The sequence below is a fragment of the Apus apus genome, chromosome 4 (assembly GCF_020740795.1).
Source record: "Apus apus isolate bApuApu2 chromosome 4, bApuApu2.pri.cur, whole genome shotgun sequence".
Taxonomy (NCBI): domain Eukaryota; kingdom Metazoa; phylum Chordata; class Aves; order Apodiformes; family Apodidae; genus Apus; species Apus apus.
This window is the reverse complement of record NC_067285.1, coordinates 74,612,137-74,634,604: the sequence shown is the minus strand read 5'-3', so window position 1 is coordinate 74,634,604 and position 22,468 is coordinate 74,612,137. Positions and strand designations below refer to the sequence as shown.

Below are 22,468 nucleotides of genomic sequence, written 5' to 3'. Positions count from 1 at the left end.
AGTTCTAGAAATAAATATGAAATCGAGTTGTATCCCTTCTTTCATCTCAATCTATTTGTTTTTGTATACAGACAGAAATTCAATTTAAAAAGTAAGCAAGAGTGCCCATTCTGTTGCTCACAGTTCTTTCATCCACTGTTACATTACATCCTCTGTCTCATCTGCATTAAGCAGCTTTAATAACTTACCTATTTTCATCAGTCATATTCCTGGACTTTGTTATGGTCACACGGACATTTTGCTAAATGGTTTGTACTGGATGGGGCTTTGATAAACCTGGTCTAGTGGGAAGTGTCCCTGCCCATGCAGGGGGGTTGGAACTAGATGACCTTCAAGGTCCCTTCCAACCCAAACCATTCCATGATTCTATGATTCTAATAGATTAGCTAAATTAACTAATGGCCACACTAAGCCTCCGGCATTCAAATTTGTATATTAAATCGGGAAAGACTGAAAGATTTTCTGTTGATACCAGTGTTATGCTAATCTCTTTTCAATAGCTTGCATTTAAAGGCCCCAGAATTTTTAATGAGCATTTTATTTATTAAGCCAAAGCTTCATAGCAAGGGACAGTTTTTGATTACGTGATTACCAAGTGTAAACAGCCCATGCTGTTCACCACAAAAAGCTTACACTTGCATGACATGAAAATCTGAAACTGCATGAAGAGAAATGTTCCTTTATTTTAAACATACTCAGCAGTGAACTGTTTTTAACTCTCCATAGGAATTTAAAACCTTACAGAAGCTTGAAATAAAAAAAGTACCTGTGAATTGTCTGTAATTTGAGGCTAGGACATAGACTGTGCTTACTGCAGTATGACTATCAGGAATATTACAACCAATTCATGCAAAAAAAAAATGTCTTACTGTTTTTTTTACCTTTTCACCTCCCTTTCACTTCGTATTTTTAGTTATGCTGGTATCTGTCACAACCCCGTATTCTCAAAGGAGAGACTGTGTTCTTTAGATAGAGCTGACTACAGTTCAAGTTCTAATTGAACCTCCAATATGAGTAAGGGCAGCTGGTAAATAAGGATACTATTGTATGAGATTGTTGGGCCATACCACATCTTTTTACAATACCCTTATCAGATACCTTCCTTCATCATTACTGATGGATTTTCAGAGGAAGTAATTTAAGAACAGGCCATGTCTTAATCTGTTTAAGACTCCTCAGTGCTGGATCAGCCCTCAGGAGATTTTCAAGTCACGAGCACTAAAATTACAATGTCTGCAAAATTTGCCAGAAGATGGAACAGAAATTGGGCAGAAGATAATCTTACATCATTAAAACCTCTTGCAATTAACATTACCCATGAATCTAATAACTGAAACAATATAACAAAACAGAACACAGATTGGGTGATCTACTAATAACAAGAGTAGAACACTACTATAAAGATTATATATTGTAGGTGAACTAGTTGAAACTGGCAGTCACATATTTCTAAAAATGCTAACTGCTGTTATGTACAATAAATATTTATGCATTAAAAATATTTAAACTTCTGTTTTTTTCACCAACTGTGCTTTTCAGAAACCCAGTGAGAACACTTAATTTTCCATCCAATAGACACAATACTTATATATATAATTATACATACACAAATGATTGCTGATAAATGTAAACTTCCTGTGATTTTAGGATTCTAAAATTATACTTAGAAGCATTTATTTACTTGATTTCATTTCAAGTACTTGTCCAGTGGTGTGTATCACAGACACTTCATGTAACTATGTGAAAGATGCACGTATAAGCCACTGAATAGAGGTGTCTTGTAAGTATATGACAGTTTGCAGTAATGGATTATACATTAGAGCAAATTTTTACATTTTGTTTCTGAACAAAAGGAAACTATCTCTGTTAGAAAACTATCTCTGAACAAGCACAGAGAAATGGCAACTACTACGCAGCAATGGAGTTCAATTTTTAAATGGTATGCTGCTGATGCAATGCAGATGAAGTATGTGTTTCTCACCTGACTGTATTGCATATCTGAAGAAACAGGCTTAAACCAAGATTATAGCTACCCTATACTATTTTACGGACACTGGCAATAGGAGAAGGAGTACTTGTGCAACTGAAATTATTATGCTAACAAAAAATACAGTTGCCTCAGCTTGGGTATCCAACTGATTAATCAAATCCCTGATTTTAGGCTTCTAGGTTACTAAGTCTTTGAACAACTATTCTAAATCACTGTTTGATTATCAGTCTTTCTCCCCTGTTGTTACCCCACAAATGTCATCCTTCCCAAATTCAGAATCCGAACCCCCCAGATAAAAGGACAAATACATGGTGGTTTTGTAAGCATGCATGTAGGCAAGCAACTAAAATGTGGGGAAACAAGAGAAATGAATGTGCAGTTCAGCATTTCATCTGGTCATCAATGAGAGCAATAGCAGCTAAGCAACATGGGATGATGTGTGACTCTTTTTTTGTAAAAGTCTCTTCTTTGGTTTTGTTGTTTCCTCAAAATGTTTAATGCTATTTTAATTATTTTTTACAACAAGCTGCTATAAAGTGGTTTTAATCAATATAAATGTATTTATAGAAAAAGACATACATACATATATATATACACTCAAGCATTGTAATTAACTGGCACTGTTAACTAACTTCTTGGCTGTGTGACTAGGTACAATACACTGCACACTAGCATTTCTGGTTATTCCAGAACAGATGTGTTAAGCAGAACACAGACTTTGTAGCTCCTTGCAAAACAAACAAAAGGTGAAGACCTCATGCTTTTCAAGCTGAGCAAGACCTCAAAGGCACTACGCAGGTGAGTTATATGAAGAAATGGGAAGTTCTGTCACACAGCATCCTCCTAAAAATTGCACCATCAACTTTCAGGCTGATCTGTTTAAGCATCCTTTCTTTTTATGCTTATAAGATCTGTGTAGAAGTAGACCACACCTGCCAAGCTAACTACTTGGCAAGACAGAACACCTTACAAAAGTAACGCCAATTACTTGAACAGCAACCAGTGTGGCTTCCCTTTACTGTCACAGAAAAACTTTGTATTCTGACTGCTGATTAGTAGGATTTGTGTTCTTGTGAGGAAGGAAAAAAAGAGGAAGCACAATAAGGAAGAAGTGAAAAGAATATTTGGGCTGAGAAAGTGGAACTGAGCAGGCTCTTATCACAAGCACTGGACTTAATCTTACTGAAACCAGCAAGTTTAAGGATTGTTTCTCATTTAAAGTCATTGGTTGGGTCATCAAGTAGGTTTATCTATGTAAAACAAGAACTAGTGGATTGAAATTACAAATGTAAATGCTCTGGGTGGCAGTTTTCAGCTGGATATTTTTCTATGAAAAGATACCCAAGAGAAGTCACAGAAATAGGGATGAAAACTTGGGACAGCCTGAAGAAGCCCATACCTCAACAGCAGCTTTTCCCCTTTGGCACTTCTGCACTCGTGAAGAGAGGCAGAGCCACGCCAGCTGTTCAGGGTGACAGCACCAGCTTCCCTTAAATGGTATGCAAAGAACAATTCCAATGTGGAGATGATACTATCTTGCTGTCTTTTAAGCTTGTCTTGCAGCTTTCATCTTCTTCAGTGCCCTCACTAACGTCAGCTCAAGGCTCAGGGATGGTCTCAAAAAGCAAACAGAAGGTTAAGAAGCATTAGCAGATGAACACAGCACACAACAGGTAAGAAATATGCTACCTTGTAAACTCATGCTATGCACACATGTAAACACCATCTCATTGCAGTCCTTCCCATTTCAAAAGGATATAGCTAGAAAAGGTCAGATAAGCTAACAAAGATTACTAAAGAGTAACTGAAGTGGTTATGAAGTATTTGGCATACAAAAGGGTTGTCAAGGAATGTAAAGACCATAAAGTGTCCTGTAGCACGGACACCCTGAGTGGCCATAGTTTCGAGAACAAGGCGTTATAAAATGAAATCAGCAGTGGCCGTTTTAAAGAAAATGTGTCTCTTCTCAAAACATACAGTTGGGCCAGAAATACCTTTGCTTACTTATTATGTGCCTTGTGCATGCTAAAACTTTCCATGATCTGAAGGGGCAACCAGACGCATTCATGGAAAAGAGATCCAGTGGAAATAATTTAGTACACAGACTGTCCCTTCTTCAAGAAGCCTCTGCAAGACAAATTGTTGGCAATGGGAAGCTGAGAGCAATGCTACACTGCCTTCATCTCAACACACCTGTTGCTGTTTGGTCTTACCTGCTTTCCCCCCCTGAAGCCACCTGAGCCACCTGGCTGGCAGGGACACCAATCCTGGGCCTGCATTGACTAGCCCCGCTTTTAAATTCATTCCCGAGCTACTGAGTAAACTTGTCACCGCCTCGCCAAGGAAAAGCGCGGCGCCCCCGGGGCGACCACACTGCTGTCTTGCAGACCCTGCTCCCTGAGATGGGAAGTCCTCATTCCCCGGGTCTCCTGGGCAAGGCCCGGGCTGGGCTGGGCTGGGCCTGGCTCCGGCCAGAGGAGCAGAACGGGGCGCCGCTCGTCCCGCAACTCCCTCCCGCGCATCAGCCCGCTCCGCGGCTGTGCCCCCGCCCCCGTCTGTGCCCCCGCCCCCGCCTGTGCCCCCGCCCTGCGGCGCGTCCCGGGGCCCAATAGCGGCCGGGGCCGCTCTCGGCAGGGCGGGGCGGCGGGGCCTGCGCCTGCCCACCCGGCGGCCGGGCCGCTGCTGGGGCGCCCATTAAATACAGCTGGGGCGGCGGGGGCGGCGAGTGGCGATGGCGCTGACGGCGGGGAGGCGGCGGCAGGAGCTGGACAACGTGAGCGGGGGCCGGGGCGGTGGCGGCTTGCTGCTGGCTTGCTGCTGGCTGGGCACGGCTGGCGAGGCCGCCAACGACGGGCCCTGCCGCGGAGGGGCGGGCGGCGCGCCTGTCCTTCCGTTTCGTCTCTTCCCTGCACTGCTGTTATCTGTGCTAAGCGCTGAGGGCTTCCTCTTTTCTTCCGGGGGGAGCCGCCGGCCGAGGCATCTCGTAAATGGCCGTGTCGGAAGAGGCCGCCGGGGCCGCTCCCTGGCCGGGCCGCAGCCCCCCGTGCTGCCTGGGGCCCTGCGCGGCGGAGCGCTGCCCTGCCCTGCCCTCCCCAGGCCTGCTCGATGTACCCTCCAAGTAACTGGGCTGTTTATTGATCGAGAGTATTAACTTAATCGACGCTGCTCGCGTGGCTTGTTTAGTTTTCCTGCGTTGTTTATTCCACAGACAAATCATCTAAGTGTAGTCTTGCTTTACACGCAACGCGCTGGCTCAGTCACGGTGTTTTTCTGTTTATTTGGGCGTCCCCGTCCCCTCTCCCCCCGCCCAGCTAGAAGCCTGCCCAGCCAGGCTCGCTGGAGCTGGGCTGCTGCTGAGCTGGTCACATGCTGGAAATGGATCAGGGAGCCTTGACCCGGGCTTGTGGCAACGTCCGTGCCTACCTGGAGGCCTTTTCTTAAAGGTTCTTTGGTTCTCAAGAACTGTGGTTTTAGCACGTCTTAATTAAGTGTAACCTGCTGTTATGATGCTTGCTAGTTTTTCTTAATGTCACAATGGCTGCATTCAAGGCCAGACTGGATGGGGCTTTGAGCAGCGTGGTCTTGTGGGATGTGTCCCTGCCTATGCAGGGGAGGTTGGACCTAGGTGATCTTTAAAACGTCCCTTGCAACATAAAGCATTCTATGATCTTCTGTCTTGCTTTAATTCCTCTCTTCCCCACATTTCCTGTAGTAATACCTGCTCAGGCAGGTTATGTCACCCAGTGCTTCCTAATGCTAGCTGTATTTCAGGATGCGAAGGTGGATTGTAGTTGGTCTCAATTCATTAAGTAACATTGTCAAACATATTCTGATAAAGTTCTGTCTGAGAAGGAGTGTGCTGATCTGTTGTGGTAGTGCAGAAGAGATGAAATACCCTGTTCTCATGAGATGAAGGATATAGTTCTAAGGAGGATCACTTGTCTTTGTGGGAGGTGTGAGCTGTTAGCTTTGCTTTGTATTGGGTAGGAACGAGGCAAGATATCTTGGAGCACTGGTCCAGCGCTTGCTTTCAGAGCTTAAAATTATACCTGGCTGCTGAAAATGTGGGTTGAGGGACAGTGGCTATAGTTGTACTGGAGTTTATGTCAGTGACATAAGAGGAATGCAATTTGTAAACCCTTAGGTCTGCAGTAAAAGGTCATATTACCAGGCAGGTATTTCAGCAAGGGTTGCTTAAACTCAAAGACTGGGCTAATTAAAAGGAATCAAATCTGTGATAGAGGCCTGTTCACACTCTTCTATGGTTGGGCAAGTGTGGCATTTACAGTACTAAAATAAAAACTGATTGCTGACTGAGATAACCATTGGTGACCAGTTTCCTCACTGTAGGCAGCTGACTGTAGGTGAAATAACTCTTGGGAACCAATCTACATTGTCCTGGCTAATGTGAAGTATAAACCTAGCTCTAATCTCAAAACTTAATTTTCTGTTCTTGTGCTGCTGTCTAGAAAAATGACATATCTCACTTACTTGAGACAGGCTGCTTTCTGTTATGGCAAGGAGAAGCCCTCAGTTTAAAAACAGTAAATATCCCAGTGAACCTTGGTGTGTCATTTTGAAAAGCCAGCGGTCTGGAGGGGGATTAGATCTGCCCCTGTCTTGTTGTTCTGGGCTGTGGTTTATATCTCAGGAGAAGAGCAGTTGAAACTTGGTTGGGAATCATGAGTTTCCTTATCTCTTGAAGCAAGTAAGTCATAGCATGGGACTTGAGATGCCAAGAGGGAAACTTGAGCGTTCATAGTATAGCTGTGTGTTCAGCTTAAGCTGTAGTGAATGACTGTGTCCTGGCCTGTAAGGAGCAGAGATGCATAGCACTGGAGCAAGTTCTTTGTCCCATAGGAAAAGTTTTTCCTTTCACCTGTTCTTCATTTTATTTAAGTAAAAGCTACTTCTGGAAATTTACATACCCAAAACATCTGAACTGGATGTGAAGTCAAAGCCCTAATAATTGGTGCCAACATGACAAGTAAGGGTTGTATGCTCTCTAGTGAAAGCAGAGCATGTCTTGCCTCGCACTTGGTAATATCTTCTTCCATCTGTGAACTTCTGCTTCTTTCTTTCCTGAACTGCTTCTGCAAAGCTTTTTGACATCAGTAGCGTGAGCAGCTGAAATCACTTGCAACTGCAGCCTCATTATTGCCTCTAACTGTAGCTGGACAGAAGTAAGAATAACAAGGATTTTTGCAGTACCTCTATAAAGCCTGTGAGAGAGACTTTAGTTATCACTTTTTCCACCTTTTCATGTAAACATACTAATACTTGTGGCCTCTCACAGTGTTGCTCAAATGCTTTTAATACATTTAAAGACTGAAGTTCCTGAAGGCTCCCATCAGTATGATAATGGAAGATGGATTAGTGTAGGATTCCTCTGGGACTGACTTCTTACATAAAGATGTGATGATCTTAAATAAAGATGCAAAGATTTTAAGAGTTTGTCTCAAGCTAATAGCCCCTTTTTTTTTTTTTTTTCCCAAAAAGCTTGGTTCGCTAATGGGAAATTTCTAAGGCTTGGTAATTTACTTCTAGAGCTTGCCTTTACTAATCTTTGCATTCCCCTTCTGTTCCAGGGTTCCTTGGAAATAACACAGAGTTTGGAAGATGATCCTCTCCTGGATGCACCGCTTATTTCGTCTCATATGTTGCATTCCCAACTGAGGCCAAGGTTTCATGCTATTCCAGCAGTTCTCTTTGCCAATTTTCTGTTGCTAATACATGTAAGTACAAAAAGCATTATTTCTTTATGAAAATTTGCTGTCTCTATTCTGAATTCTTACTGTTCACATGGACAGAATTCTCCTGAGACTTGCAAACACTGCTTTTCCAAACCAGTGAAGTCTTATTTGCCAATGTATTTTGATAGCATATATGCTATCTGATACTTGCTGTGTTGTCATTCTGGTTGGTTGTCAGCTCTAACATGCTATGACACACCTTGTTAGGAAGAAAAGCCTTTTAAGTAGTAATTCTGTGCTGTTGGAGGTGTGCGTTTAAAATAATTAGTGCTGGAGAAGTGCTTAGACTAGTTAGAGAGGGCTAAGAAAACTTGATGCCATGCCTTCTGGAGGCTGAACTTAATTTCACAGGGAAGACACAGGGTATTTCTTATGGCAGTTAGCCAAATAAAGCTGAATTTGCTACAGAGGTTTTGCATGGTAGCGTGTGGAGAGAGTGAGAACGGAATCCAAATGTTACTTCCTGCTCTGACTGACTTCTAGGGGCTAAGGGTGAAAAGCACAGAGAAAGGATGGATCTTGTACCCAGCAGTATGAAGGTCTTTTTGAGCCTGATAGACGGAAGTAGATACACTCTTGCCTGGTACTGAGCTTATCCTTGATAAGCTGAAGAAGCTTATTGTTGCTTATGAACATATGGAAACCAAACATGAAGAAGGAAGGGTCAAGAACTCTGATCCTAACAGCACTAAAACTAACCTGAAGATAGTAGTTTATAAAGCCAGAGAGTGCACAATACCTGTCTGTTTGTGACACTAGCTATTTTAAAGCTTCATATGATCTCAAACAAAAAAATGCTATGCCTACTGTGCTGCAAAATGTGCTCTCTGCCAGGACTTGCAAAGTGCATACCAACCTCTTAAGGTGTCTTTATGGGCAGCTGAATAAGGCTGTTCAAACAATCTGTCCTGGCCATCTAATTTGAGAAGAAAATGTTTTGTGGGCCTCTTAGTAATATCAATAAATGTTCCTCTGCTTGTCAGGTAGACTTAGAAAAGAATAAACTACCAAAATTCCCAATGGAAACTGAATATCCAGCCTTATTATCTTCCCCTATCAGATGAACTCTGGTGTCATCCCATTAAGTAGGCACTTGAAGTCTGCCTTATGAAGGTAGACACTCCTATTGGTAGTAGAGCAGTAAATGTTTTTCCACCTAGCCTTGGGGCCTTCCTACTTTCTGCTGTAACTGATGGACCAAATGTTAATCACCCACATCCTAGAAAACTGTTGCCTCTTCTGTCTGCATCACTTTCCTTCTACAGTTTGAGAGAAGTGTGGGGAGGTCAAGAGAGAAAACTTCTAAGGTCTCTGTCAGCACACTTTCCAAGTAAAGTCTTACTGCTGTTGCTGAACCTGCTTCAATGGTCAGTTGGTCTATAAAGTAAAATGGAGAAGTATCCTTTTTTGTTGGTGAAATAACAGCATTGTAATTGCCACATGAGATGGTGCTGTCTCTTTTGCTGAAAAGATGGATAGTGAAAGCAAACTTACTGGATTTCCTTCTCCACTTCTGCAAGCATGCACAAACTTTGTGGAACATGGGGATACCAGGTTAGCTTCTGATGTACAGCCTGCCAAAGGGGCAAGTATCCTGCAGAAGTTAAGCCATTATAGTATTACACGGTAGAGTTGTAGTGCATCTCTGAAGTACTTTGTAACTTGGAGCATTTCTTATCCACCCTCCTGTGCCAATAAATAGGGTTAGGCAGCAAATAGCTGCTTTGGCACGGCTGCCTAGTTTCATATAATCTGGAACTCATGGGTAGGGTATGCTGGAGTGTGGTGGGGCTGGGTTTTTGAGTGGCTTTCCTCTTGCCAAGAGTTGCTTTTCTGAAGGCCTCTGACTCCTATCAGGAGACTCTGGAGAGCAGTGTGAAGTGTACAGGCTAGAAATAATTCCTTTTTGTTAACCCTGTCTTTCCATCCCTCCCTTTTTTGTGTATGCACATACACAAAACTGAAATTCCATTCTTTATAAGAATAATTTTTGTGTATAAAAAAAATACCCTGTACTGGAATGAAGCAACACTTGCTGGACTGTCCTAAAATGTAAGGAAAACATATTTAAGAAATGCCACTCATAACTGCCTGTTACCTCTTGTATGCACTGCTGTAGTAATTAGCAGAGTTTAATGCTAGGCCATTCTCACTTGCATCAGTTTAATATAGTAATTTTCTGTACTGAAATGCATTCCTAATACCTGGATGGAGTAGAACGAGATGTGTTATTGTTCGAAAATGGCAAACTGAACAGGAAATTGACCAAATAAATTATGGGTTAGCTGGATTATTCTTAGCTTTTTAAGAAAAGGAGGTAGTAAAATAATAGTCTTAAACACATTTTGTTAATAACACTTCCTCTCATTTAGCTTCTTAATCTAGGTGCTTAATCCATCTCAAGATAATTTGGGTTTTAATTTGCATTTAAAGTAAAGGTCTTATGGATAATATAGGGCACACATGCTTTTTTAAAGTTATTTTTCCTCCCACCTTCTATCCACCCTTTGATCTAAGTCTCTTTTAGTTGTTGATTACTGTGTGAAAATTATTCCTCCTTCCTCCCTCCCTAGTTACCTGACTTCACAACCAGAGTATGCTAAGGGCAGTTCATATCAAGAGTTACAAAGTGGTTCTGAAAGATTCACTTCTATAAAGAAAGTTACTTGAGAAATAATGAAAATACAAAAAATAAGTTCGGGGCGGGGGGGCAGTCACCTTATATATCTATATGATTAAGTGTGGAAATTAAGCTGGCAAATGTTTTAAAATACTCTATTCTGTAGGATGAATCAGGATGAGAGAGTACCATCTTCTTGTGTTCACTGAATGAAAACAACAGAGAGTATTTTCTATGACAAAAACATCCTATGAAGATTATTTTTTAAAGCCCTGTGTGTATACATGTGCACCAAGACTGCATTCTAGTTGGCCAAAAGATTGCTGATGCTGAAAATTTGGGGAAATGTCTAAAAGACAGTATAAGTGTATGTATATAATCTGTCTGACTGTAGTCTGGTCATTGTGATTTAAGTTTTGATCAAAATGGCAAAATCTGCCTACCCTGTGTAAATAATTCACTTTGTAAGTTACTGTGGTGATGTTTCATTTTTTGTCTAATGTCATAACCTGGACATTAATAGTTTTAGTAAAGAGTTGATTTTTTTTCCACTTACAACATTTCAATTTAAAGAAACATACGCTGTACCAATTAAGATAGGAGGCTGTCCTGCAGATTGGTAACAAAGGTAATTGAATGAGTCTAAAAAGATACAGATGTTTTGTTTTGTTTTTAGGAGTATAAAACAAGTTCTCCTTGCAGTAAAAAGACATAGTAAAGAGGGCCCAGAAATAGGAGTAGTTTCCCATTAAGGGGAGACTTGAGTCTTGTGTTGTGAAATTGATTTAGAGGAAATTCTGGGAAGACTGGCGATGCTAAGTTCTGTTCAGCTGGAGACTGGTTGCCCTCCTAGAAGACAATCTTACTATTTAGCAATTTCAGTCATGAGTATGTTCTCAGAATGACATGCAGTGGTTGAAGTGTCTAATGTTTCATACATTCTCTCTCATAAACTAAGTTCAGAAAGTAATGCATATTTAATGACTTACATAAGCCTGTGTTCTTTTTTTTTTTTTTTTTGTATTAGTCCAATGTTGCCTTCAGGAATTTTCCTTTATCTTCCTTTTTCTTCCAGGTTGCTTTTGTTGTTCTAGCATTTTTGGCAGCTATGTTTTGTTCTTACCCCAATCCAAATCAGGATGTGTGCCCTGGAAACTATACTCACCCACTTAAAGTACAGACTGTAATAATCATTGCAAAAGTAATTCTGTGGATTCTGCATGTTTTTTTTGAACGGTACATCCAGCACCACCACAGTAAAGTCAGAAGCAGAGGTTACTTCTCAATATACCGGTCAACAAGACATCTGAAAAGGCTTCCACTGCTGATACACTCCACAGGTGAAGTGAACTTGCTTTCCTGTTTTTTCTTACAAAGTTTTAAACTATGACACAATAAAAAACTGAACCATTTATATATAATGTATGTCATATATTATGAACTTATTAAAAGGTGCCTATGAGCATGTACAAATTATGTTTATTTTAGCTAGGTGTATCTCCTTACTGACCTTTCTGACTTGCCAGATGCATACTGTAAAGAACTCTTTGTAGTGGAAAAATGCCCACAAGTGGAAAGTTGAGTAAAACATCAGTCTTTAACCATAAAATGTTCAGCCAGCAAGATGAGTGTTCAGATTCTAGTGATCTTCATTTGCATACTCCTATGTCTAGTTGGATATGTGGCAAGATGGCTAGTCCTTTCAAGAAGTGTGCTGTTTTTTCCTTTTCAAGCTTAGCAGTTCAAGTAGAAACAGATTAATTGCCTGTTGCTCTGTCTGAAGTTGGTAAACTAAGCAATTTTCTCATCTTCAGTGGGGCTATTTGTAGCATTCAGCTCTACTTCTGACTGCCTTTTTCTACTTTCTAAGGACAAAGTATTGTATGGGAGTGATTTAATGATAAATTCCAAGCTGCATCATTGGCCAGTGAAGCTTAAAGATGTATTGGTGCAATTAGCTAGTGTAGCTTTTCTAACAAATTACAGCTAAAAGCCATCTAGCTTGAGGGGGATTTTCACACAACGAGCAGAGGAAAAGGGAACAGTGGTGGCTTTTACAGTATTTTTGCCTCTTATAATCCCACCTCCCTTCTATAAATCTTCTGAATAACTGGACTTGACATTTTCCCACCAGAATTGATAAGTTAGATCATCCTACTTTATATATAAACCCTAGCTTTCTGTCCATCCAGTCACTTAAAAATCTTGTCAGCTTCATGAGTGTGTAAAACTTCAGGCTATGGCCACTAGATAGAGCTCTGAAGATAAAGATGCGTTTCGAGTGCAGTGACAATCGGGCTACAGCAGGTTTAAGGTGTTTCAGAAAGGAGTAAAAGGACTGTTTCTGCCTGTTGCAATGTAATCTAAATTTCTTAGGCCTGTGTTTTGGTTTTAGAGGCTAGCTCTCCCCTACCAGACCAACTCTGGGCATGTGTAGAAGTTCAAGTGATGTAAATTTTCTGTAGTTCAGAAGGTGGTCAGCTCATTACTGCAAACTCACTCCTCATACCATTTCTATATTGACAGTTCTGTTGCCTAACAGTATGGAAGAAAATTGTACAGTCCCCTAGCTAAATGTATGGACTTAGTATTATCTAAGCACTGGTTATGGCATTTCTACAGGATAGAAAAGAACACTTCACATGCTGTATCAGAGGAGAAGAGGATGTGTAAATAATTAAGAATGCTTGTAGGTCTAGCACAACACTTGACTAATTGTGCTTATTTCACTTAAACTTTCAATGACTTGTGACTTGCAAGTATTAAAGTAATAGCTGGGCAACTGGAGGCCTATGCAAATGTCAGCCTATGAGAGGAAGATGTTTGGGTTTTTTGCTCTGTTAGCATCACTGAAATACATAAAAATTCACCACTTATGACCTTTTAGGAATTGAAATAAATTAATAGTCTCTAAGCAGTTTTGGGAATGGATACTGGCAACAAGGCTAGAAACTGTGTATACCTGACATGTAGACTGGGTATTTCAAGTCCCTTACTTCCACTCTTGTTTGCAAGTCTGTAAGGAAGCTAGTAATTGTCTACTGTTACGGTTACATGTTGAACTGAAGCCTCATTTAGCTGCCAGCAGTTGTTAGCTTTCATCACCTGTGTTAAGGAAATGGGCCAATGTTGCAGCCTAATGCAGACACTGGAGATGAGAGATTAGTAAATTATTTTCAACACCTAATGAAATTGTTACACCTGTGAACTATAACATTTGTTTTCCAGGTAATGCAGCCCTGCTTTTGATTCTGTCAGTGCAACATTCCTTTCCTGGTCACAGTAAAGTGTACCTGTATCTTATCCTGGGAGTCCTGGGCCTGGAGCTGATTAGCTCCCTGACATGCTTAGTGATTTACACAGGTGAGAGTGGCAAATTTTGTTTTCTTGAGTGAGTCTTGTTATAGCTGCTACTCTGTTTGCCCTCTCCGTAGCTCACTTGGGGGTACCCAGAGAAATGTAACCGTGGCTATAAATACAGAATGATTCTGTGCTTGTAGGAAGAACTGAGGCAAATCCAAAATAAATGGGAAGGCTGTTAGGCTGGATTTGGCCTCTCAAGTGCTGCTAAATGAAAGCTCTGTGTTACCTCAAAGATGTTGATCCAGTGAAGTGGCAATATACGTGTAATTGTTGCAAAACTGTCCTGTGAGCACACTTGTCTGTTTAGCAGTGTGTTCTAAAATGTGTGCACCACAAACTGAAGCAGGAAGAGCTAGCTGGCTTCATCAGAACTGCTTCTGGGATGTACATGCAGGACTTGTGTAATGGATGGTATGATGCGCCTTACTTTCTGGACTTTGTTTCCTTGGTCCCGCCCCAAAAGCTTCGGTGCCTGTTTGTCACTAAAATGAAAGATTCCCTCTAATGAATGTTAAAATGCAGCTCTTAGAATCTGTGCTAATACTGAAATAAGACTGCTTAATAAAATTGTGAAGCATTGTTTTGTACTATCACTGCTGGCTTGTAAGGTTATCTGCTTTTAGATTTGGTGTAACTTACCAAGACTTGACAAACCGATTTCCATTAAACTATTGCAGGACTGTCTAAAATGTTGATTAATCAAAAGCTTGAACCAAATAGTTTTCTTAAACCCAAATAGTTTCCGAGATTAGATTAATGGCTTGCATTGAGTCAAAGTAACTGGTTACAAGAAAAAACACACAACACTGAAAAGTTACAAGACACTAAAAAATGTTTTTGTTGTCTGAAGAAAACCAGTTTACTCTGGAGTTCATATCTGTTTAAATGATACATATTTCTCGTTCTTGAGTTCATACTCCTGAGATGCTGCTTTCTGATTATTAACAGCTACAAGCAAGGAGATGATGCCTTAGCTAAGTAGCCTCAGTAGCACTGGTTTCTTGGGGGACAGGAACAAAACCAATGTGAAAAAATTGTTTGCTCCCAACTTCTAATCAAACAGAAGGGAGGGGTGTGGAAATAGCCTTCTTGAGGACTGTATGAAGCTTAAAAAGTAAAAGTGGTTTTGATGGTGGTTGGTGCTTGTGTTAATCTGCCTTCTTTTGTGGTTTCATCCTAGATTAATTACTAATTGTGTCTTTTCTTTGGAGAAGAAAACTTTGGTATGTTCTTAGTAATGTAATTGCACATGGAGAATTACTGCCAAGTAGTGTGGTCATCTAGTAAATAACATCTATTCTTGACTCTCCTGCAACTACATTGAAATCAAAATTCCATAAGAAATAAGATCCCAGCTCTAAATCCTCTTACAACTGTGCAGGCTGTAAGCTTGTCAGGCTTTCCTCTGAATGGACCAGCATGGCTCAAATAGACTAGCTGTCCTGAGGAGGAGTAAAGGCAATGGTGATGAACACAAGCATGGCAGTCCTAAAGAACTATTCCAAGAATGCTGGAGATCGTCCCTACTTTGCATGTGCATACTTATGTTCCTTTGAAACTCAGGAAATAAGAGATAAATTTTGGTACTTTAATAGAACATCAGGAATTCAGTGAAATGTTATTTCTTATCCTGAGGCGTCTTGGAGCTCAAAGAGCTATATTGTGTCTCTTAACCTGGCCAGAAAAAGATAAGCAGCTGCAAGAACATTGACCGTTTTGGTAATGAGGTCTGAGGATTTCCATAAGAGCTCTCAAACTATCTTTCTGCTTATTTGTCACCAAAAGGGTCTTGTTTCCTAGCCTTTACTTTGCTGGTTTCTGTATCCATCAAATCATTAACCAATTTATACTAGGAAGTTGTAGAGTGCAGTGCTTTGTTTTCCGGTGAAGGAGGCTTGAAGGGTACAGTGAGTGCTAGAACCAAAGTGAAGGAGAGACAGAGCTGCATTACTAGGAAGGGGTAAGGCAATGTGTTTTCATAATAGCTACCTTCTTTCCTCAGCATCTCCACAAAAACAGTCTAAGCTTCATTCTCTAAAGCTTAGTGTGCAAAAGTAGGGTTCATTTTTATGTAACATAACACTTGCTTTAAGATGGGGAAGACCTCCAGTCATCCAAGTTGCGTTTTCCAGGGGATAGTGTGACTTGTTTTCTGCCTGAATACATGTTGATGTAAGCTAAGAGACTGCTGGCATATGTCTCTTGTGTGTAGTGGTGTTTTTTTTAATATTTTAAGTATTAAACTAAAGCTCTACTGAAGCAGAACAAATGTATTTTGTCAGGTTTGAAAGTAGCCTGAGAATCTGTAATAATAGTGACATTCAGGTAATGTGTTGTGTTTGTTTTGTTTTGCTTAAAACAGAGTTTGTGACTGAAATAGTGAAGTTTCCTTAGTAGAAAAAAGGCAATCCTCTGCTCAGGGCTAGAGTGCCTCTCTCCGAAGCAAGTACTTAGCAGAAACCACTTACTGTTAAGACAGTATCAGATAATGTAGCTGAGGAACAATGGGGAGATTAAGGTCACTTTACACTAGCAACTCATTATCAGCCTCTGTAAGTATATTACTCCTAAATTTTGGAGGGAAGGTAGCACCAGTTTATACATTGTTTCTCCACTGTGGAATAATTATTTCTTAACTACTAGAGTGAAGTCTAAGTACTTACCTGTAGAAGGTTCACTTACCTGACTTATTTAAATATTACTGCCTCACAAATGAAAGCTGTGGCATGGAATACCTGACTATAGTTCTAGATCTTGCTTGGTGGAGCTATTTCATTGATTGTATGATGCCCAATGTCCTGTGAAGTATGACTGCCTTTCTAAAAAAAATCCATTCATCAGTGTATGTATACATAGCTGTAGGATGCAAAGGCAGGAATTAAAAAATTTACAAGGAATTGCTATGATTTACCTGTAACAGACTTTATGTATACAATTGTTCGCTTTATGTATATAATAGTTTGAGGTAAATGTGCATGATACAGACAGCTCTAAATGTTAGGTTACTATTGTAAATTTGTTATTAATAGGTTAGGCAGTCAAGCTTTAAAAGGTTACTAAATATATGTCTTTAATGACTTTCTTACATACTTGTAATATCACTTAAATAAAAGACTAACATTCCCACAAAGAGCACATGTTGGGAATTCCACATCCATTCCTTCATGGCTTTATTTGTACAGGAACGCAGTCGTAGAAATAACTAACCTTTGAGCCTAACTTGTAGTTAACCTCTGGAGGGTCTTAGCATTGTTTTAGCAGGGTGGCCTGTAATAAACCCCATCATATTGACTTTTAAGGATAGTCTCTTTCTGCTGCAGCAGTCTATATTTCTCACAGAGGACTGTAATGTTTTTAGTGGCATTAGAAGTACTGCTTCACGAGCAACACTAGAGAGTCCAGAACACATACTCTGGATCTTGCTCATTCCTGTGATCAGGGTTTGATATTGAGTAGTTTTGAGTCTTCAGCTTCCTTGCAGAAATAAGGCAGAGGATGCCTACAGTTTCTCCTATTCTATATCTGTTTAAATGTAAGATTAAATTTTATTCATAAGTGCCCAGGAATGATGTATGGTTTTGACAGCTGACATTGCAAGGTTCACAATGTGAGGCTCATCACAGAGCCATTCTGATTTGAATACTTAATGGCTTTATGTAACAAGTCTTCCCTGGTTCTAGAGCAGGCAAGCAGCTGCTTCACTGCAGGTAGTCTAGTTAAACTACCTTTTTTTTTTTTTATCAAGGAGCCTAAATGAGAATTTCTAACCTTGATGCTGGTATAAAAACTTCACCATTTTTTATGGCATGCTGCTTAATCTATGGCCTGAATTTAGAGACTAAATCTCGGTACCCTCGAAAAGGCAGCTAAGGTTTGACCTTCTCTTAGGTGACTGACTAAAATTTGCAGATGTTATGCAGGATGTTCAATCTTGCCCATTCACGTCTTCACTTCACTCTGGTCTTTTAAGCAGCAGGGCTGAAGGGAAAAAAAAAACAACACACAAAACCGAAGAAAAACCAACACCCTACCACTAACTTATAATCAAAGCCATTCAAGAAATGGGCAGAGATTCGCCTTTTCCTTTTCTTTTTCCGTGCTCCCTAGATTCCCTTATCTTTCCATCTCCTATCCTAAGACAGTCTTATATGTTACAGTTTTTTGTTTTCAACTTGGAACCTGGTGATAAAGCTTTTCTCTTTTTGGTTGCTTTCCAACTGTTTTATAAAACTTTGTTGCAGTGAAAATAAGTAACTTCAATCGTGCAAAGCCAAGACCTGACATAATAGAAGAAGAAAAGATGTATGCCTACCCTAGTCATATTACCTCAGAAATAGGATTCAGGTAAGACTTTCTGTATTAATCTTATGCTGTGTCTGGTCGTGGTGTATAGGCAACACTGACAAATGTAATTGCATTACTTCCTTTAGGCTTGCGACAGGCTTACATATAATATTAAATCTGTCAAACAAAACTGCGATGGGAATAATAGTTTTGAAGGAAACTATATGCTTAAGGCTAGTATTTTACATGCACATATGAGAAGTAGCACAATCTTGTACTTCATACATAGTAATGGCAATTTGTTATGATACAGAAATCCTCAACCATGATGACAGGAATAAATTTGTGGATGGTTGCACAAATCTTTAATGTGCTATAAATAACTGGTTAATCTGTTAGTTGACTGTACGTGGGAGATACCAGTGTCTTACACTGTTACTTAAAACATGCTTACAGAAGCCTAGCTCCTTCCACTGGCTTCAGGCAAGGAAATATATTGTGGACAGTTGATAAATGAAGAATAAAACATGCTAGCAGTTGGACTTGAGATTCTAGCAAGGAATTTGGAATATATTTTACAGTTTGGGGAAAAAAATGTAAAGGTGAGTGGGTTACTTGAGAGGTAAGGAAGTTCTGAGTGAGACAGAGAAGCTGTCCAACATTAACCTCACAAGCAGTGAGGCTTACTGCTTGTCTGTCCTTTGTGTACCTTCTGACTGCTTGAACATCCTGACTGCTGAAGCAAGTCTGGTATGACATAACAAAAACCAATCCTCAAACTGGATTTCCATATAAGAATTTATTTAGATTTTTTCTGATGTGATATGCCTGCTTCTTTCTGTACAGAGACCTTAGTAAAAAGTTGAAGTGCAGAGATGACTAATACTTCAGCACTTCCCCTGGTGTCACAAATACAGCGTGCATATGCTTTTATGGAACTTGGAAGTAGATGTCCAGGATACAGGAAGGATTTAAAGTTGTCTTGAATTTTGATACAATGTCTGACTTCCACAATGACATGAGCACCATGGGGAATGCATGGTAGACCTCATTCCTTTCTCATTCAGCTTCTCCCCTGAGAAATTTCAAATGCCCAGAGAATAAGTTTGCAACAATGACCAGCTGAGGAAAAGACTGATTATTTTTGATTAAATAGTGCAAACTTCCTGTGAGAACTGATTGCAAAACAGTTGTTTTTAATTCAGCTCTATACAGCTCTGACTCTCTTCCCTTGAGAGTTAAAGTCTATTGAAAAGTGAATCCTGTCAGCCCTTCAGCTGACCCTGGTTATATGAATGTTTTTTTAATATTATGACCTCCACAACTTAAGCTACTGATCAAGATCTCTTCTTGTGCTTTAGCTGATAGTGCAGACTGCTGGTCAAGGTTAGAAGCTTTCTGTCTACAAAACTTATTTTTTCCAGTTTAACTACAGTAGGTTTTTTATTGGACCTATGCTTTTTTTCTGCTCTAGCTATCCTCCTTAGTACTTTCTAAGAACTAGGAAAAGGGCAGTGTTTCTCCACAAAATGCTGCAAGGCTGAGGAACAACTTTCTAAGCCCCAAAATGCTCACATGTGTACAAAGGCAGCCGATTCCCAAGTCTGCTAGGGAGAAATAATGTGTAAGGGAAGACTGGAATATGCTGAGGCATTGTTATTCTTGCTGTATTTTTAGAAGTTCCTAATTATAGATTTCACAGAATTCTGAACTTTTACATATTTTTCTCAATAAACTTTACTTACTGTTATAGTGTTACTATCTTACTTAAAATAAAGGATGTCTGAAAGGTGGAGATATTTTAAGTGGGAGGTTAGCTGTGCATAAGGTTGTAGATCTGAAATCCACAACTATTTGGTACTGCTGCTGTTCTGGTATTGTGACAGATCATATCACTATTATAGAGTATCACGTATGATACTGCAGGTTAATAAAGATATTTGTCTTAAACATATTATGATCTCTGTAGCTAAGTAAAAATACTATATCTGCTTAAAATGAACTTCCTAATGGACAAGGAGCTGTGGATTTAATAGTACAATTTTAGCATGTTGTCTGGCTCATTAACCAAAAGCTTGTTAAACGGTAAAAATGCTTACACTACCACAACTTTTCTGTAACCGTCTGGCAGGAAATATATAATTCCATTATGTATACGTGGCATGAGGTTCAACCAAACTTTTTTCTCTTCCTGCCTTCTCATGCAAAATGAAGGTTAAACATAAAGGTATTGTAGACTGCCTCCTTCCTCCAAAGTTAGTTGAGATCAACAAAAGTAAAACTGAATGAAGGAACTTGTTTAAGTAGTTTTAACTATCCTGTGTATGTTAGAAAACTGCTGTCACTGAAACTCATTCACTTTGGTTACTTCAAGGGAAAACTCGAGCTTAGAAGAGATTGTTGAGAAGCAAGGAGATGTAATAGAGTATCTTCAGCGACACAATGCACTGCTCAGCAAGAGACTATTGGCACTAACATCTCAGCAAATCAAAACTTAACAGCATTTGGAAAACTGCTCCTGGAGCTCTGGAGGAAACACAAGGTAACATAATATCCAGACTGCTTTGTACAGATGATCCTTCAATCATCCTCCATATTTTGAAATAGAAGTAAAAGTAGAAGATGACCTCTGCATATACTATAAACCTATTACAGCTGGACACTCTGGCTGTTTTCAAATCATCCATTCAGAAAAAAGTTCTGGAGCATCAAGGATTTTTAATTCCCAATAGGTTAAAGTTGGTATGTGAGGGAATGGTTTAACTTCGTTCAGTTGTTGCTATTATTTTGTACTGCTGTAACCTTTAAACCTCAAACTACCAAAGTATTTTATAGTTCTGTAATACAATTTTTTTTTCTGGAAAAATCTTACTTTACAAAGGATGTCTTCAGGTTCTGGTGCTGAAGCTGAGACTAGATGTGTGCTGTCACTCAGTCCCAGTTCTTCCAGTGTTAGAGGTGATGTACTTCAGTAATCCTATACAAGGTGGATACTTGCTTTCTAGGTAGATTTTCTTTTCTCCATTGTTAAGAAAAGGAATGAATCTGTTCCCTGTATCAGTGGGGAAACTTGATATCCAATTTCAGATTTTAAAAAAGTGGTGGATTCCCTAGAATGGCAAATCTAAGTGTGTGGTATAAAACAGTAAGCAGTTAGAGGGTTGTTCAGAATTCCAGCTTGAAAACATGGCAGAGGCATCTTCAGGGAGCAGGCAATTAAGACTTTCCTGTTATTAGGAGTCTGTCAGCTAATTAACAAGATTTCTACTCTGCTGGCAGAACTAACTTAATACAAAAATACTTGAGTAAGCTCTTTTTATTGACCTAGTAACTAATTTGTGTTGAGTGGGTTCAAAGATCCTGTTAAAGATGCATCAGTTACACACATCCTTGCTATTTACTTTGGTTCTTCAAAAAATGTCATCTTTTTTCAAAAGCTAAAATAGTGGATGTGGTGAGGTGAAAAGCAGCAGAAGATAGGTCTTCTGGAAGTTGGGGAAACAAGAATTGGTGGTTCTATTTTATGGATTTATGGGGAGAGCTGGTAAAATAACTTCTGGGTACTACTCTGTCTACCAGTGTAGACCAAGAATTATTTCAAAAGCCAATACCTCTGTGGGGAGACAGGATAATCACTAGTCAAAACTGGGAAGAAGGCTCTCATGAGGAGTGTTGTTGTATTTGAATATAAATAAAACAAGAAAATTAATCCAACCAAGCTGTAGGGCACAACTTCAGAAATAATTGTTTAGTGTGCAACAAATATGAGGGTTGTCTCATTTAAAGGAAAATGAGAAACACTGGAGGTTTTGCTGCTACCTAACACTAAACTGTTGTTTTTGAAAATGCAGCCAGGATTTTATAGTACACATGTAAGGAATACAAATGTCTTTGTTTTTATAACTCAGGTTTGATGTGACTCTGTATATAAATTTATATAATTTCTATGAAAACCAGTAAATGTGACTCAAGTTCATGCACAATAAATGCAACTAAGGAAAAGTGTGAATTATTTCATTTTGAAGTGCGTGTACAGCTGGTGAAGACTAGCTCCAGTGTGCTGTCTGCGTGGATTTTCTGCCATGCTAAAGTTCTTGCAGCATAGTTTTGGTGCTTAAAAATAGCCAAGAGCTGCTTGGGCAAGGATAACTGTGCACTCATATCGAAGCTTTCAATTTAGTTTTATTCTTTTTCCTGGGTGGTGTTTTTCCATTGCACTTCAGCCTTCCCCAGCTACTCCTGTTTCTTGCCACCATTGAGGAGTAGGCTGCATAGCGTAGCTTGACAAGTTTACTGTATTGAGAGGGCATTGTTCGTATCCCCCTTCTCTCCTTCATGACTATGTAAGCTAAAATCTGGATTAGCCAGCAGTATTGCTTTCTATGGAATGGGGCAAGGGCAGATTCCTACCTGTTGAACAGGCAGAGCTCCTGCCCTGTGTAATACAGCAGTGAACAA

General features: G+C 39.8%; 2 protein-coding genes across 2 annotated transcripts in view; both read left to right on the top strand.

Moving 5' to 3' along the window:
- The first annotated feature begins 4,660 nt into the window (after nt 1-4,660).
- On the top strand, nt 4,661-22,012 carry TMEM192 (transmembrane protein 192). Its single transcript, XM_051619266.1, has 6 exons — nt 4,661-4,763; nt 7,579-7,725; nt 11,439-11,703; nt 13,592-13,726; nt 17,968-18,070; nt 20,385-22,012. Exons 1-6 carry the CDS (start codon nt 4,722-4,724, stop codon nt 20,506-20,508), a joined length of 816 nt encoding a protein of 271 aa, XP_051475226.1. The 5' UTR covers nt 4,661-4,721; the 3' UTR covers nt 20,509-22,012.
- The window catches only part of MARCHF1 (membrane associated ring-CH-type finger 1), a 372,379-nt gene continuing 357,603 nt past the window's right edge, over nt 7,693-22,468 (top strand). Inside the window, exon 1 of the mRNA XM_051619263.1 lies at nt 7,693-7,725. The gene's annotated coding sequence lies outside the window, so the exon portion shown is untranslated. The remainder of the gene's footprint in view (nt 7,726-22,468) is intronic.

Excerpts from the sequence above, each read along its gene's own strand:
- TMEM192 (XM_051619266.1), top strand. The coding sequence starts at position 4,722 with ATGGCGCTGACGGCGGGGAGGCGGCGGCAGGAGCTGGACAAC. Across the intron at positions 13,727-17,967 it reads ATGCTTAGTGATTTACACAG|TGAAAATAAGTAACTTCAAT; the intron begins GTGAGAGTGGCA and ends ACTTTGTTGCAG. Across the intron at positions 18,071-20,384 it reads ACCTCAGAAATAGGATTCAG|GGAAAACTCGAGCTTAGAAG; the intron begins GTAAGACTTTCT and ends GGTTACTTCAAG.